Source organism: Hylobates moloch, unplaced genomic scaffold (genome assembly GCF_009828535.3).
Source record: "Hylobates moloch isolate HMO894 unplaced genomic scaffold, HMol_V3 SCAFFOLD_6, whole genome shotgun sequence".
In the NCBI taxonomy this organism is placed as follows: domain Eukaryota; kingdom Metazoa; phylum Chordata; class Mammalia; order Primates; family Hylobatidae; genus Hylobates; species Hylobates moloch.
The window spans coordinates 34,322,031-34,335,448 of NW_026652281.1; the positions used below are offsets into that span (position 1 = coordinate 34,322,031).

The window sequence follows — 13,418 nt, forward strand, 5'->3', positions numbered from 1 at the left end:
AGCCAGGTGTGGTGGCGGGCACCTGTAGTCCCAGCTACTTGGGAGGCTGAGGCAGGAGAATGGTGTGAACCTGTGAGGCAGAGCTTGCGGTGAGCCGAGATCGGGCCACTGCATTCCAGCCTGGGTGACAGCAAGACTCCATCCCCACCAAAAAAAAAAAAAAAAAATTCTACAAAGACTAACATCTGAACTTTCAACACTCCTAGAAATGTCTAAATCATTCCTATGTCTCTACTATTAATTTCAACTTAAATTTTCTTAACCAAGGTCATGTGAGGGTACTCCATAACCCACTATGATACAACTATTCCTGTTTATGTCGTAAGTCTATTTTTCTTAAATGGCAAAGTTAACATTATTAACGTATAACTGATTAAGATCACTGAGCCACTCCTGAAATCTGAGAATATATGCCTACGTCTAGACCACCAGAGCGCTGCAGACATTAAAACAAATACACATTGCCTGTTCTTACTAATTGTTAAAAGTTCAATACAAACTACTACGTATACCCATAACCTCCTTATCAAGTAATCATTTGAAAACTATTACATACAGGCACTAAAACCAACAAACCGCTTTAAGATATTCCCTAAAGCCCAGGCATTTTGCATCAACACTGTTTCACAGGATTTCTGTCTCAACGACAAACAACGCTCATAAGCAATCAGGCACAGAAATGACTCAATATTACCATTAAACTCACATTTCCAATAAAAGTGTCCTGTACAATTTCTAGGTCTCCAAATTTTGGCACAAAATTATAAAGGCAGACCTCTACTGAAAACTGATCAAATTAGAAAGAAAACACACAAGCATGAAGGCATTTGCTCTATGAAAAAATCTTCAGAAAAGCTTTGTCACAGTCATTTCTAAGAAGCCTGTCAGAGAATCCAAAATTTTCAAGAGTGAGACACTACACGTCTCAAGTCTTAAATGTTTTTTTTTCTTTCTTACTTGTGAAGATACCACATGGTAAATTATGTTCTCAGGAAAAGAAACAAACTTACCTTTCACAAGCTCGGACAGTCCATGCGGCAATTATCCATAATGAGATACTAAAAACCAACAGTACAGTTCCTGGGCATATAGTCATTAAAGTCTTCATAACAAAACGTGTATTGAAGTTTATCTTATTAAGTGCTCCAATGCTTCTAGAGGAGGCATCAGTGAAAAGTTTGCTATGTAAAAGCATGACTCTGGCAATCAGATAGAGTCTTAAGAACATTGGTATAGATAAAATAATATCCACATCAGCGGTGGTTGTGGATGGGGCATAGGAGAAGGCAAGCCGGGCCGTCCATGTGAATGTATAATTCCCAGGTATGGGATGAATAGCACACACCAGTATTTCCAAGCAGATGAAGAAAATACGCTCATAAGTCATGGCTATTCTCCAGTCATCTGCTCCATTGTCCACCATGAACAACTGAAAAAATAAAGTAGAAAATCAGCTTCAGTATGGCATGAATGGTCCACAAGTGTTAGTGCAGATTTTAAAAACACACAACAGATGACTTTTAGCAATCATGGCAAGCTAAAGGTTATAACTTTTAAATGCTAGCCAGGTATACTATTTTTAGTAAAGGGTATTGGTATTCATTTTGTACAAATTAAATTAAAAACTTGGTACTCAGGAGCTGAAACCGTTTTTGAAGTTCACGTTCCTGGACAATCACGTAAATAACATCGTTTTAAAACAGGGGCTTGGGCCTATCAGTCATGAAAACCCCCTCAGATGAAGTCGAAATGGACTCGCCTTATAACAAGTTGTTTTCCTCTTTCAGTCTGGATTTAAAGCCTTACACAATTCTAACTATATTCTCAGTGAAATCTATTTAGGGTGCCTCTGCAATCAGTTATACCCTATAATGCAACAACACATGAGCGTTCTTACAGGAAATCTTATTCTTGGCTTCAGAGAAAATCACAAGAGACCACAGACAAATGTGGCAGAAACATTTCTTCCAGTTTCCCCACGACTACTCTATTTTCTGTCTCTTTTCGTCTATTCATCCATAGCTTTCCCTTGGATTATTCATTTATTTTCAATCTTTATTTAATAAAGATCCCTTTTCCCTCCTGTTTCTGTCATTCCTCACACCACAGTGAAAACAAACAAAATTTTTTAAGAAGAAAAAACCAGAGAGAAAGCAAAGTAAATAAATAGATACATAGATAAAGAGTAAAAGGGACACAAAAGAGTATCTTCCTCTCTTCCCTGGCTCTCTGTAAACAAGTCCTCCAGGCCCTGGCAGTCTAGAGACAACCAGAAGCATTTGGAAATGTGTGGTGGCTTTTCTGACTGCCACAAGGACTTGCAAGGGACACTGACACTTAGGGCCCAGAAGCCAGGGATGCCAGCCATGCTTCAAGGCTGACAGTCCCACGTATTAGGAAGACCTTTGTTTTGAGAAGCTATATATATTCCAAAGATACTGTCATTGCTGCCTTTGGAAATTACTATCAGGGACTATTACAAGTCACATAAATAAAATAGTACTGTTCTTTAAATCCACATTTCCATTCTTACCAAAAATGTTATTATCCAGCTTGATTGTCTACTTTCTTCACCAAACTTGACCCTGAATGACCCAGCAGTGTGCAAAAATCAAATCCACTTCCAAACAGGCTAAGAATCACCAAGACTCCAAATAGTCAAAAGCTGTGTGGCAAAGTCCCAGCTGAGTTCCAATAAAGTTATTCCCCATAATGTTTTGGACAACAGTACAAACTCAGGATAAATACCTTCCAAGGTATTTATCTGGTAAAGAAATGTCAGTCTGAATGTATCACTCCGATATACTGCTTACAAATAAGCCTCCTCCTTCTAGGACTGGCCCTCCTTCCATTCTCCCCAATGCACTTGCTCCTCTCACCTCACTCTACTCTCTTTTTTTCAGGCCTCTTTTCATTACTCCTCTGCTCACTTCCCTAACTAGGCTGGTTCTCTCTATCGAGTCTCACTCCTTCAACCATAATCCTACTGCCATTCTCAGCAGCATCACCCTTTACCTTTAGGTGATCCTGTCCAGGTAACTCTCAATCTGGAACCTGATATCCAGGCTGCTGCAGGTGGCCTACGGCCACCACGCACCTGTGCCTTCAAGCTCAGCTGAACCCTCAGAGTCACCTTGTGATCATTCCCACATCCACCATGGGTTGTTTTCCTCGAGGGCCACCACTGTTCCCCTTTCTCTCAGCATGCACTTTCCCCACAGTATCAGAGGAAATACCCTCTATTTGATACGTTAGCCACAATCTTACCTACAGCCACACCCTTTCCTCCTTGTTTTCCTTCTCTTTTGCTTCATGTGTCTAAAGCAATGTTTCACCAAAATCCAGTTCTCCTGCATCAATAGCCTATAGTGTAGTTCCTGTGCCTCTTTTCTCTCAGCAGAGTCTACAAAGTCAAACTTCTACTGTTTACTAAAAACAAAACACCCAAAGAGAACCAGGGCTGGCTCCACACCTACTCTAGGTTTTGCTTGTTTTCTCACTTATTCATTCTCAAACAACTTCCAGGCAAATCTTGCTCTCATTAGCCTACCAAGACTACTCTTGCTAAGGTCACTAAAGATACCTTCATTATGAAATCTGATCCTCCCATCTTAATTTTTTTTTTTTTTTTTTTTTTTTTTTTGAGACGGAGTCTCGCTCTATCACCCAGGCTGGAGTGCAGTGGCGCAATCTCGGCTCACTGCAAGCTCTGCCTCCCGGGTTCACGCCATTCTCCTGCCTCAGCCTCTCCGAGTAGCTGGGACTACAGGCGCCCGCCACCACGCCCGGCTAATTTTTTTGTATTTTTAGTAGAGACGGGGTTTCACTGTGGTCTCGAGCTCCTGACCTCGTGATCCGCCCGCCTCGGCCTCCCAAAGTGCTGGGATTACAAGCGTGAGCCACCGCGCCCGGCCCTCCCATCTTAATTTTTATCTTATTTGTCCTGTCATTCCTGCTTCCCTAAGAAAGATCTCTTTCCTTGGCTTCTGTGACATGTTGCTTTTTCCATCTGCTGCCACTCTTAAGGATCTCACTGTCTTTCTCTCCATTCTGTGTCCCTACTTGGTGTGGTTTGGATGTGTTCCCACAATATTAACCATCACACTACTGGAGTTCATCTCTGACTTTTCTCTCACTCTATACTTCCCTGGGTAGTCTGATCCTTCACTCTCCATTACCAGATTCCTCCTATCTTCCATTTTCTAATGACCTTTTTAAAATTTAATTCAAGATTAACACCATTCAAAGGCCCACCATGGCCTGATGGGTAAAATCTAATCTATACCCATAGCACACAAGCCATTCTGCAATCTGGTTTTGTCTGTCTCTCCAACTTCATTGCCTACTATTCTACTTACATCTCCCTATGGTTGGAGATTCCAGAACACACCACCCTAATCATGCTTCTGGGTCTTCGTACATTCTTTCCCATCGCCTGGAAAGCCTCCATCTAGCAAATTTGTATTCCTTCAAGACCAAACTCCACATCAGCTCCTCTAGCATGTAGTAGATGCCCTGTAAAAATTTGGAAACTCCCTCCTTTGTTCCGTGATCCTCATATGTGCTTCTTACTGATGCTGTCACATAAAGGACAATAAAAGACTTCTTAATAAGACTGTCTCCCCTACTTGTTAGTGGGACTCCATGTCTACCTAGTGGAGGATAAGAAATGCTTGATAAATAAACTTCCTTGTTATTTCTTAGTTCACAGTGACTATCCTAATCACTGGATAGGTCCTAATATCAATTAAATGTGCTTGTGGAAGCTGAGAATACCAAAGCATAATGCAAGTGAATGTACGACACATTCACCTAAATAATAAGTCATTGCAGCAGCATAATTTTGCAGTTCCATCGAGTCCAGATAACTTTCCTCTTTGGTAACTTCCTCACAAAAATGTTCTATTACATAGTTGTTTTTTAACTATCAAAGGTCTTAATACCTGAAATGTTTTTTTTTTATCATAGCATATATTTTAATGCGGACCCTCAATGTTGCTTGTTTATTCATTTATTTATCCAGTGTACTAAATACTATGTGCCAGGTATTGGTTTACATACCAGCCATACAGCAGCATTTATGATGAACAGAGAATCTGCCCATTGAAACTAACTTTTGCTACGAGAAAAAAAAAAAAAAAGAAAAAAACATAGTCAAGAAAGCAGACGTAAAGAAATCAAATAAAGTAATTACGCTTTTGGACATTGTTATGAAGGAGAAAAACAAGAGATGAAATAGAGAATAATGCATTAGAGATGACAGCAGATGTGGTCATCAGGAAAAACCTCTGGATAAGTACCATTTGATGCAAGATATGGATTAAGAGAAAAGCCAGTCATGTAAGCAACCAGAGGAATATTCTAGGCACAGGAAAAGCCCTGTGAAGAGCTTTTAGCACATGCATTTAGCACATGTAAAGGCCCTGGGCTTTATAAAAGCTTAACATGCACAAAGAAATGAAGGAACATCAGAGTGGCTGAAACTTAATGATCAAGGGGCAGCATGAAAGGAGATCAGTCTGGAAATAAGTTTGAAGAGACTAACTGGGACCAGATAAGCAGGCCTTTGTTGACCCATGGTATCCAGACAAGATTTCAATCTAAGCCTAGTGGGAACCCACTGAAGGGTATTAGGCAGAGGAATGATGTAATTTGATTTACAGCCTGAAGGGCTCACCCATACTGCTCTGGGGAAAACAGGGTGAAGAGGGGCAAGTGGGGAAGGAAGGATAAAATTTAGGAAGCTCTACTGCATTTGATTGGCTATTGTACCTCGTCACCTAAATTGGGGAACTGTCATGGAAATGGAGACAATGAGTGCACTGGTCATAAAGATCTTATAGCATACCAAATTCTCTGGTTCACAGCTAAAGCAGTGTCAAGAGAAAAGTTCATAGCACTAAATGCCCACGTGAAAAAGTTAGAAAGATCTCAAATTTAAAACCTACTATCAACCTAGGGAAACTACAGAAACAAGAGCAAACCAACTCAAAAGCTAATAGAAGACAAGAAATAACCAAAATCCAAGCTGAACTGAAGGAAATTGAGAAGCAGAAAACCATATAAAAGATGAACAGTCAAGGAGTTGGCTATTTGCAAGAATAAACGGATAGACCACTAGCTAGACTAATAAAGAAAATAGAGAAGATCCAAATAATCACAATCAGAAATGACAAAGGGGACATTACCACCAACCACACAGAAATACAAAAAAAAAAAAAAACCCTCGAAGGCTACTATGTACATCCCTATGCACACAAGCTAGAAAACTTAGAGGAAATAGAAAAATTCCTGGAAACATACAATCTCCCAAAATTGAACCAAAAAGAAATGAAATACCTGAACAGACCAATAACAAGTTCCAAAATGGAATCAGTAATAAAAAGCCTATCAACCAGAAAAAGCACAGGATCAGAGGAATTCATAGCCAAATTCTATCAGGTGTATTAACGTAAGTAAGAGCTGATACCATTCCTACTGAAGCTATTACAAAAGATTGAGAAGGAGGGACTTCTCCCTACCACATTCTAGGAGGCTAGCACCAACCTGATACCAAAACCTGGCAGAGACACAACAAAAAAATAAAACTTCAGGTAAATATCCTTGATGAACGTTGATGCAAAAAATCTCAACAAAATACTAGCAACCAGAATCCAACAACACATCAAAAAGCTAATCCAACACAATCAAATACGCTTTATCTCTGGGATGCAAGGTTGGTTCAACATATGTAAATCATTAAACATGATTCATCACATAAAGAGAGGTAAAAACAGAAATCACATGATCATCTCAATAGATGCAGAAAAGGTCTATGGCCATACCACCCTAAACACACACACTCTCGTCAATACGTGCAGAAAAGGCTTTTGGTAAAACTCAACAGGCCATCATGTTAAAAACCCTCAACAAACTAGACATTGAAGGAACATACTTTAAAATAATAAGAACAATCTATGACAAACCCACAGCCAAAATCATGCTGAATAGGCTAAAGCTGGAAGCATTCCCCTAGAAAACTGGCACAAAACAAAGATGTCCTCTCTTACCACTCCTATTCAACATAGTATTGGAAGTCTTAGCCAGAGCAATCATGTAAGAGAAAGAAATAAAAGGAATTCCGATAGGAAGAGAGGAATTCAAACTATCCCTGTCTGCAGGTGATATGATTTTATACTTAGAAAACTCCATAGTCTCTGCACAAAAGGTCAATAACTTAATAAACCACTTCAGCAAAGTTTCAGGAAACAAAATCACTCTATAAAAACCAAATTGAGAGGCAAATCAAGAACACAATCCCATACCTAACAGCCACAAAAATAATAAAATACCTAGGAATACAACCAAACAAGAAGATGAAAGATCTCTGTGATGAAAATTACAAAACACTGCCCAAAGAAATCAGAGATTACATAAACAAATGGAAAAGCATTCCATGCTCATGGATAGCAAGAATCAGTATTGTTAAAATGGCCATACTGCCCAAAGCAATTTACAGAATCAGTGTTATTCCTATGAAACTGTCAAAGACATTATTTACAGAAATAGAAAAAATTATTTTAAAATTCACATGGAACCAAAAAAAGCCAAATAGCCCAAGCAATCCTAAGCAAAAAAAAAAATAAATAAATACTGCAAGCATCATATTACCTGACTTCAAACTATACTACAAGGCTACAGTAACCCAAACAGCACGGCACTGGTACAAAAACAGACACAAAGTTCAATGGAGCAGAAATACAGAGTTCTACAGAGTGCAGACATAATGCCACACATCTACAACCTTCAACAATATTGACAAAACCTAGCAATGAAGAAAGGACACCCTATTTGATAAGTGGTACCGGGAAAACTGGCTAGCCACATGCAGAAGATTGAAACTGGATCCCTTCTTTATACAATATACAAAAATCAATTCTAATGGGTTACAGACTTAAATGTAAAACCCCAAACAATAAAAACCCTATACTATAACCTAGGAAATATCATTCTGGACATAGGACCTAGACAAGATTTCATGATGAAGACACCAAAAGCACTTGCAACAAGTGCTAATTGTAACAAGACCTAATTAAACTAAAGTTTCTGCACAGCAAAGGAAACTATGAACACAGTAAACAGACCACCTATAAAAAGAAAGAAAACATATGCAAACTATGCCTCTGACAAAGGTCTAATATCTAGCACCTATAAGAAACAAATTTACAAGAAACAAACAACCCCATTAAAAAGCAGGCAAAGGACATGAACAGACTATTCAAAAATAAGACATACATGCAGCCAACAAGCATATGAAAAAATGCTTGTCATCACTAATCATCAGAGAAAGGCAAATCAAAACCACAATGAGATACTATCTCACACCAGTTAGAATGGATATTATTACAAAGTCAAAAAATAATAGATGTGGCCAGGCATGGTGGCTCATGCCTGTAATCCCAGCACTTTGGGTGGCCGAGGCGGGGCAGATCACTTGAGGTCAGAAGTTTGAGACCAGCCTGGCCAATATGGTGAAATCCCATCTCTACTAAAAATACAAAAATTAGCCAGGCATTGTGGTGCGTGCCTGTAATCTCAGCTACTCAGGAGGCTGAGACAGGAGAATCACTTGAACCCAGGAAGCGGAGGTTGCAGTGGGCCAAGATAGCACCATTGTGCTCCAGCCTGGGCAACAGGAGCAAAACTCCGTCTCAAAAAAATAAAAAACTAACAGATGCTGGTGAGGTTGCAGAGAAAAGTGAATACTTATACACTTCTGGTAGGAATGTAAATGAGTTCAGCCATTGTGGAAAACAACTTGATGATTTCTCAAAGAACTTAAAACAGAATTACCAGTAGACCCAGTAATCCCATTATTGAGTACATACCCAAAGGATTATAAATCATTCCTCCATAAAGACACACGCACGCATATGTTCACTGCAGCAGTATTCACAATAGCAAAGACATGAAATCAACCTAAATGCCCTTCATTGGTAGAGTGGATAAAGAAAATATGGTACGTGTACACTATGGAATACTGCACAGCCATAAGAAGAATGAGATCATATCATTTGCAGCAGCGTGGATGGGACTGGAGGTCATTATCCTAAGTGAATCAATGCAGGAATAGAAAATCAAATACCACATATTCTTACTTATAAATGGGAGCTAATTACTGAGTACACATGGACGCAAAGAAGGAAATGATAGACACCAGGGCCTACCTGAGGGTAGAGGGTGGGAGGAAAGTGAGGATCAAAAGACTACCTAGGCTGGCCGTGGTGGCTCACGCCTGTAATGCCAGCACTTTTGGAGGCCAAGGCGGGCAGATCACGAGGTCAGGAGTTCGAGACCATCCTGGCCAACATGATGAAACACCATCTCTACTAAAAATACAAAAATTAGCCAGGTGTGGTGATGCGTGCCTATAGTCCCAGCTACTCGGGAGGCTGAGGCAGGAGAATCGCCTGAACCTGGGAGGTGGAGGTTGCAGTGAGTCGAGATTGCGCCAGTGCACTCCAGCCTGGGCAACAGAGCAAGACTCCATCAAAAAAAAAAAAAAAAAAAAAAAAAAGACTACCTATTGGGTACTATGCTTATATGCTGATTACCTACATGATACAATCTAAACCCCCCGACACACAATTTATCTACATAACAAACCTGCACATGTACCCTTGAACCAAAATAAAAGTTTAAAAAAATCCATTTAATAGAGGCACACATAAAGTTTTCAATTCTTCCACAAAGAAAAATGCTGTATGGCACAGAAAAACACGTATGTAATGTTTTCGGTTTCTCCCTCTTAATTAGTTTTCCTAGTCTCCCGTAAGAAAACAAAAGCCCTTTATCCTGATTCACCAAATAAAATACTGACTACCATCTAAACAACAACAACAACAACAAAAGTAGAAATCTTGTCAGAACTTGCTGAGGGGCTGAATGTGGGAGAAATAAAAGAAGATGCAAACATGGCTATTGTGTTTCTACCCTGAGAAACACAGCGGATGATGGTGCCATTTCCTGGGTACAACAGGCCAAGGGCTGGAGGGAGGCAAGGAATGTAAGAAATAAAAGGTTTCATTTTGGCCATTTACATCTGAGTATATACGCCAAGTGCAGGTCACTGAGAAGAGAAGTCTGGACTACTGAAGTAAATTTCAGAAAATTGTTATTTGGGTAATTGTATGAGATCAAAGGAAAAATTAGACAAAGTGAAGGGAATAAAACAGTACTCAAGGCCAAGTCCAAAGGAAGCCCAAATGCGGAGGGCATTTGGAAGGTCAGGACATAAGAGGATCTGAAAAGCAGCAGGCAGTGAAGCAGGAAGGAAAGAACTGTCCTAGGAGACAAGGATAGGTGCCGTCAATTAAAAACTGTCCAGGGGTATTGATCAGGTTGAGAGATATGTTAATGCACTCAATTCTATAAAGAAAATGAAAACATTCTCAACATCACAGGTATTCAACACTCATTCAACGTCAAGTATGAAAATCTAACTGTAGAAATATTCTCATTACATTCCATATAATCTTTACAATATATATGATCTGTTTTAAGCTCACTTGTAGGGGAGTTAAAGTAATGAGAAGAACTAATATTATTTAGTTCTTCTATATTCATTTTCAGTTGTGAGGTTGTTAAGAGAAGAAAGATTTTAGGTCGGAAGAACAGTTTAATCTACCTTAATTCTAGGGTGATGGTTAACAGTCTTGCCCAGAGGTCTAAAGTAACTTGTAGGCATAATGCTGAATACGCCCTCAGAATATGTCCCACCATGAGCATGAACTTTCCAGTGCAACTGTTTTGTATTTGCTCAGATAACCAAATGTAATATACTTCAAGCTCATCATCACAGATTAGTTAGTACTGACCAGCCATCAGTGAAGAGGGGCTGGAGTTTAGCAGGAGGGGCCTGCCCACAAAGAGATAACCTGTGTACACCAGAAGGACCTCGGCTGCAGAACCCCTCTCCTATCTACCTTCTGCATGTGCTTTTCCTCTGCCATGTAACTGCAAGCTCTTGCAGTCGGGGACAATTCATTAAACATCTTGGGTTTGCTTTCTAGAAAATAATGCAAGGCATTGCTCAGCAAAAAACTGGGGCTTAAAAATTACACACAGAAAAAAATAATTTTAATCATGTATTTGTTAGGAAAGTTAAGTAGAATAGCCAGGAAAATTCTGAAAAGGAAGAGTAACAAGGGAGAGGCAGCCACATAAATTTTAAAACATAAGTTAATCATTAAAATCAGGTGGTACTGGCACTTAATATAACTGAAAGCCTGATGGAACAGAACGGAAAGTCTAAAATAGACCCAGTATACTGGGAATTTCATAATAATACAAAGGTAGACTCTCAATCAGTGGGGAAAATATACCTTATGGAAAAATGATTTGGAGACAAGTAACCACCTGGAGAAAAGCAGAGATAAACCCATGCCTCATACCCATACAAGTGTTTGAAAGACATAGATATGAAAACGAAAATACTAGCATATTAAAGAAATCAAGTAAGAATTAGGCTGTAACCTTGGAGAAAGGAAGGCCTTTTTGACACAAACTCCAGAGTCTTAAGATAAAATACTGCATCTTATGTTTTAATGCATTTAATGCATTTGACTTCATTAAACTTTTGCTTTCTGCAACTAACTAAAACTACAATAAAGAGAGTAAAAAGACAAAGGCCAAACCATGGGGAAAACGTTCACAACACCTATCACAAAGGACTAACCTCTCTAATATATAAAAGTTCTTAAACATTAAGAAAGAGACAAGCAGCACAGTAGAAAAATGAATGCAGGATACAAGCCTTGGGTCATGGAAAATGAGATAAAAATGGCTCTTAAACTTATAGAAACAAATGCCCAACCTCAATCATAAGAAGAAAATGAGATACCACTTTTTGACCTGTCAGATTGAACACGCAGTAAAAGTTTTATAACATGCTATACCACTGAATGTATGAGGAAACAGTACTCGCATATATCTCAGGCAGAAGTGTAAACTGGTACAATCTGAGGAGAGCAATTTATCAGGTTATAAGCATACATTCTCTTTGATAATGTAACTCAATTTCCTTAGAATAAAATCTATCACATCAATATATTTGCAAGAGTGAAAAATAGTGAATGTACATGATTATTTGTTGCAGCATTGCTTGTATATTAGCAAAAAACTGGAAATAATATGAATAATCTAGTAGGGAAACGGGTTAAATGAATTGTGAATGGCCACAAAATGAATAGTATACCATTAAACAAAAGATGAAGAAACGTGTCATATGCTATTAAAAAGAGATATCAAGTGAGTACTGAGGTTTTTTTTTTTTTTTTAAAGTATATGCTATTATTTGTGCAGATTTGTTAAAGGGGAGATGGTATATTTGTATTTGTATGTGCATAAAGTATCTCTGAAAGAATACTCCAGAAATTAATGGTAAAAGTCACTCAGGGGAGGGGAACTGAGTGGTTGGGCACTAGAAATGGATGGGAGACTTTTAATTATATAATATTTAATGCTTTTTTTTTTTTACTTTGGAGATGTGAGTAAATGAATATAAGTTAGTTAATAATAAAAGCAGCTTTTATGGTTAAAAAGAGGAGGGAAGAATGAGAATAAATGAGGTTGTGAGACATCCAAATAAATTCTAACAAACAGTCTACATGTACAAAACTTCAAAACTGGAAAGTAATCACTGACGTTCTGAATGACAGTGTACACAGCCAAACACACTGAATCCAATCTACATCTAAAATATTCTGCTTACTAAGACAAATCCTTGAGCCATTACGTTACATAACTGTTTTCAACAGCATGAACAAAAATAAATAAGATTTCTTGGCTAACCTTTAAACCAAATATTCAATAAAACCAAGCTCTCTTTTTTTCATTCACTTACTGAATGTTTCTATTTGTAAGGTTCTGTGGATACAAGGATTAAAAAGCCTCTCAGTGTTTGATGCAGAAAAGCAATATACATGAAAGATTTATATTTAAATTTACATTTTAATGTTTCCTTGTGGTAAGTACTACAACAGAGAAACAAAGAAAATGCTGAGGAAATACAGAGGAGGTCAGAGGAGGCTCCATCATGGAACAGTGTATGGTGCTTTTCCCACCAGAATCTTCACATAACCCATGGCAAGGAACTTCCAATATCACTTTTAGGACATTTTTGGGATCATGGCCCCAAACAAAAATGCACAGAAATGTACTCATTTAAAAAAAGAAAAAAACAAAAAAAGCCTCCTTCCTTAGAAACTAGCATTTGGATGTAACAAAGTGAAAAAAAAAAAAAACAAAAAACAAACCCACAAAGAACACTATAGAAGAAAGCCAAATATGAGGTTTTCTTTATTAATGTGTTGCTAGGAGTCAGTCAACAAAGAAATGAGACTACAGGTGCCCATCACAGACTAGGTCAAAAGACAAAC

At 38.5% G+C, this 13,418-nt stretch overlaps 1 protein-coding gene across 3 annotated transcripts in view; it reads right to left on the reverse strand.

The window, feature by feature from the left end:
* Positions 1 to 13,418, reverse strand: part of KCNN2 (potassium calcium-activated channel subfamily N member 2) — a 146,678-nt gene that overhangs the window by 98,111 nt on the left and 35,149 nt on the right. For 2 of the 3 annotated variants that reach the window (XM_058440602.1, XM_032156645.2), the window contains one exon: positions 1,011 to 1,429. The exons of the other annotated variant lie outside the window; for it this stretch is intronic. In XM_058440602.1, the coding sequence (XP_058296585.1) occupies positions 1,011 to 1,429 (419 nt within the window). The remainder of the gene's footprint in view (positions 1 to 1,010; positions 1,430 to 13,418) is intronic. 3 annotated transcript variants of the gene reach the window in all.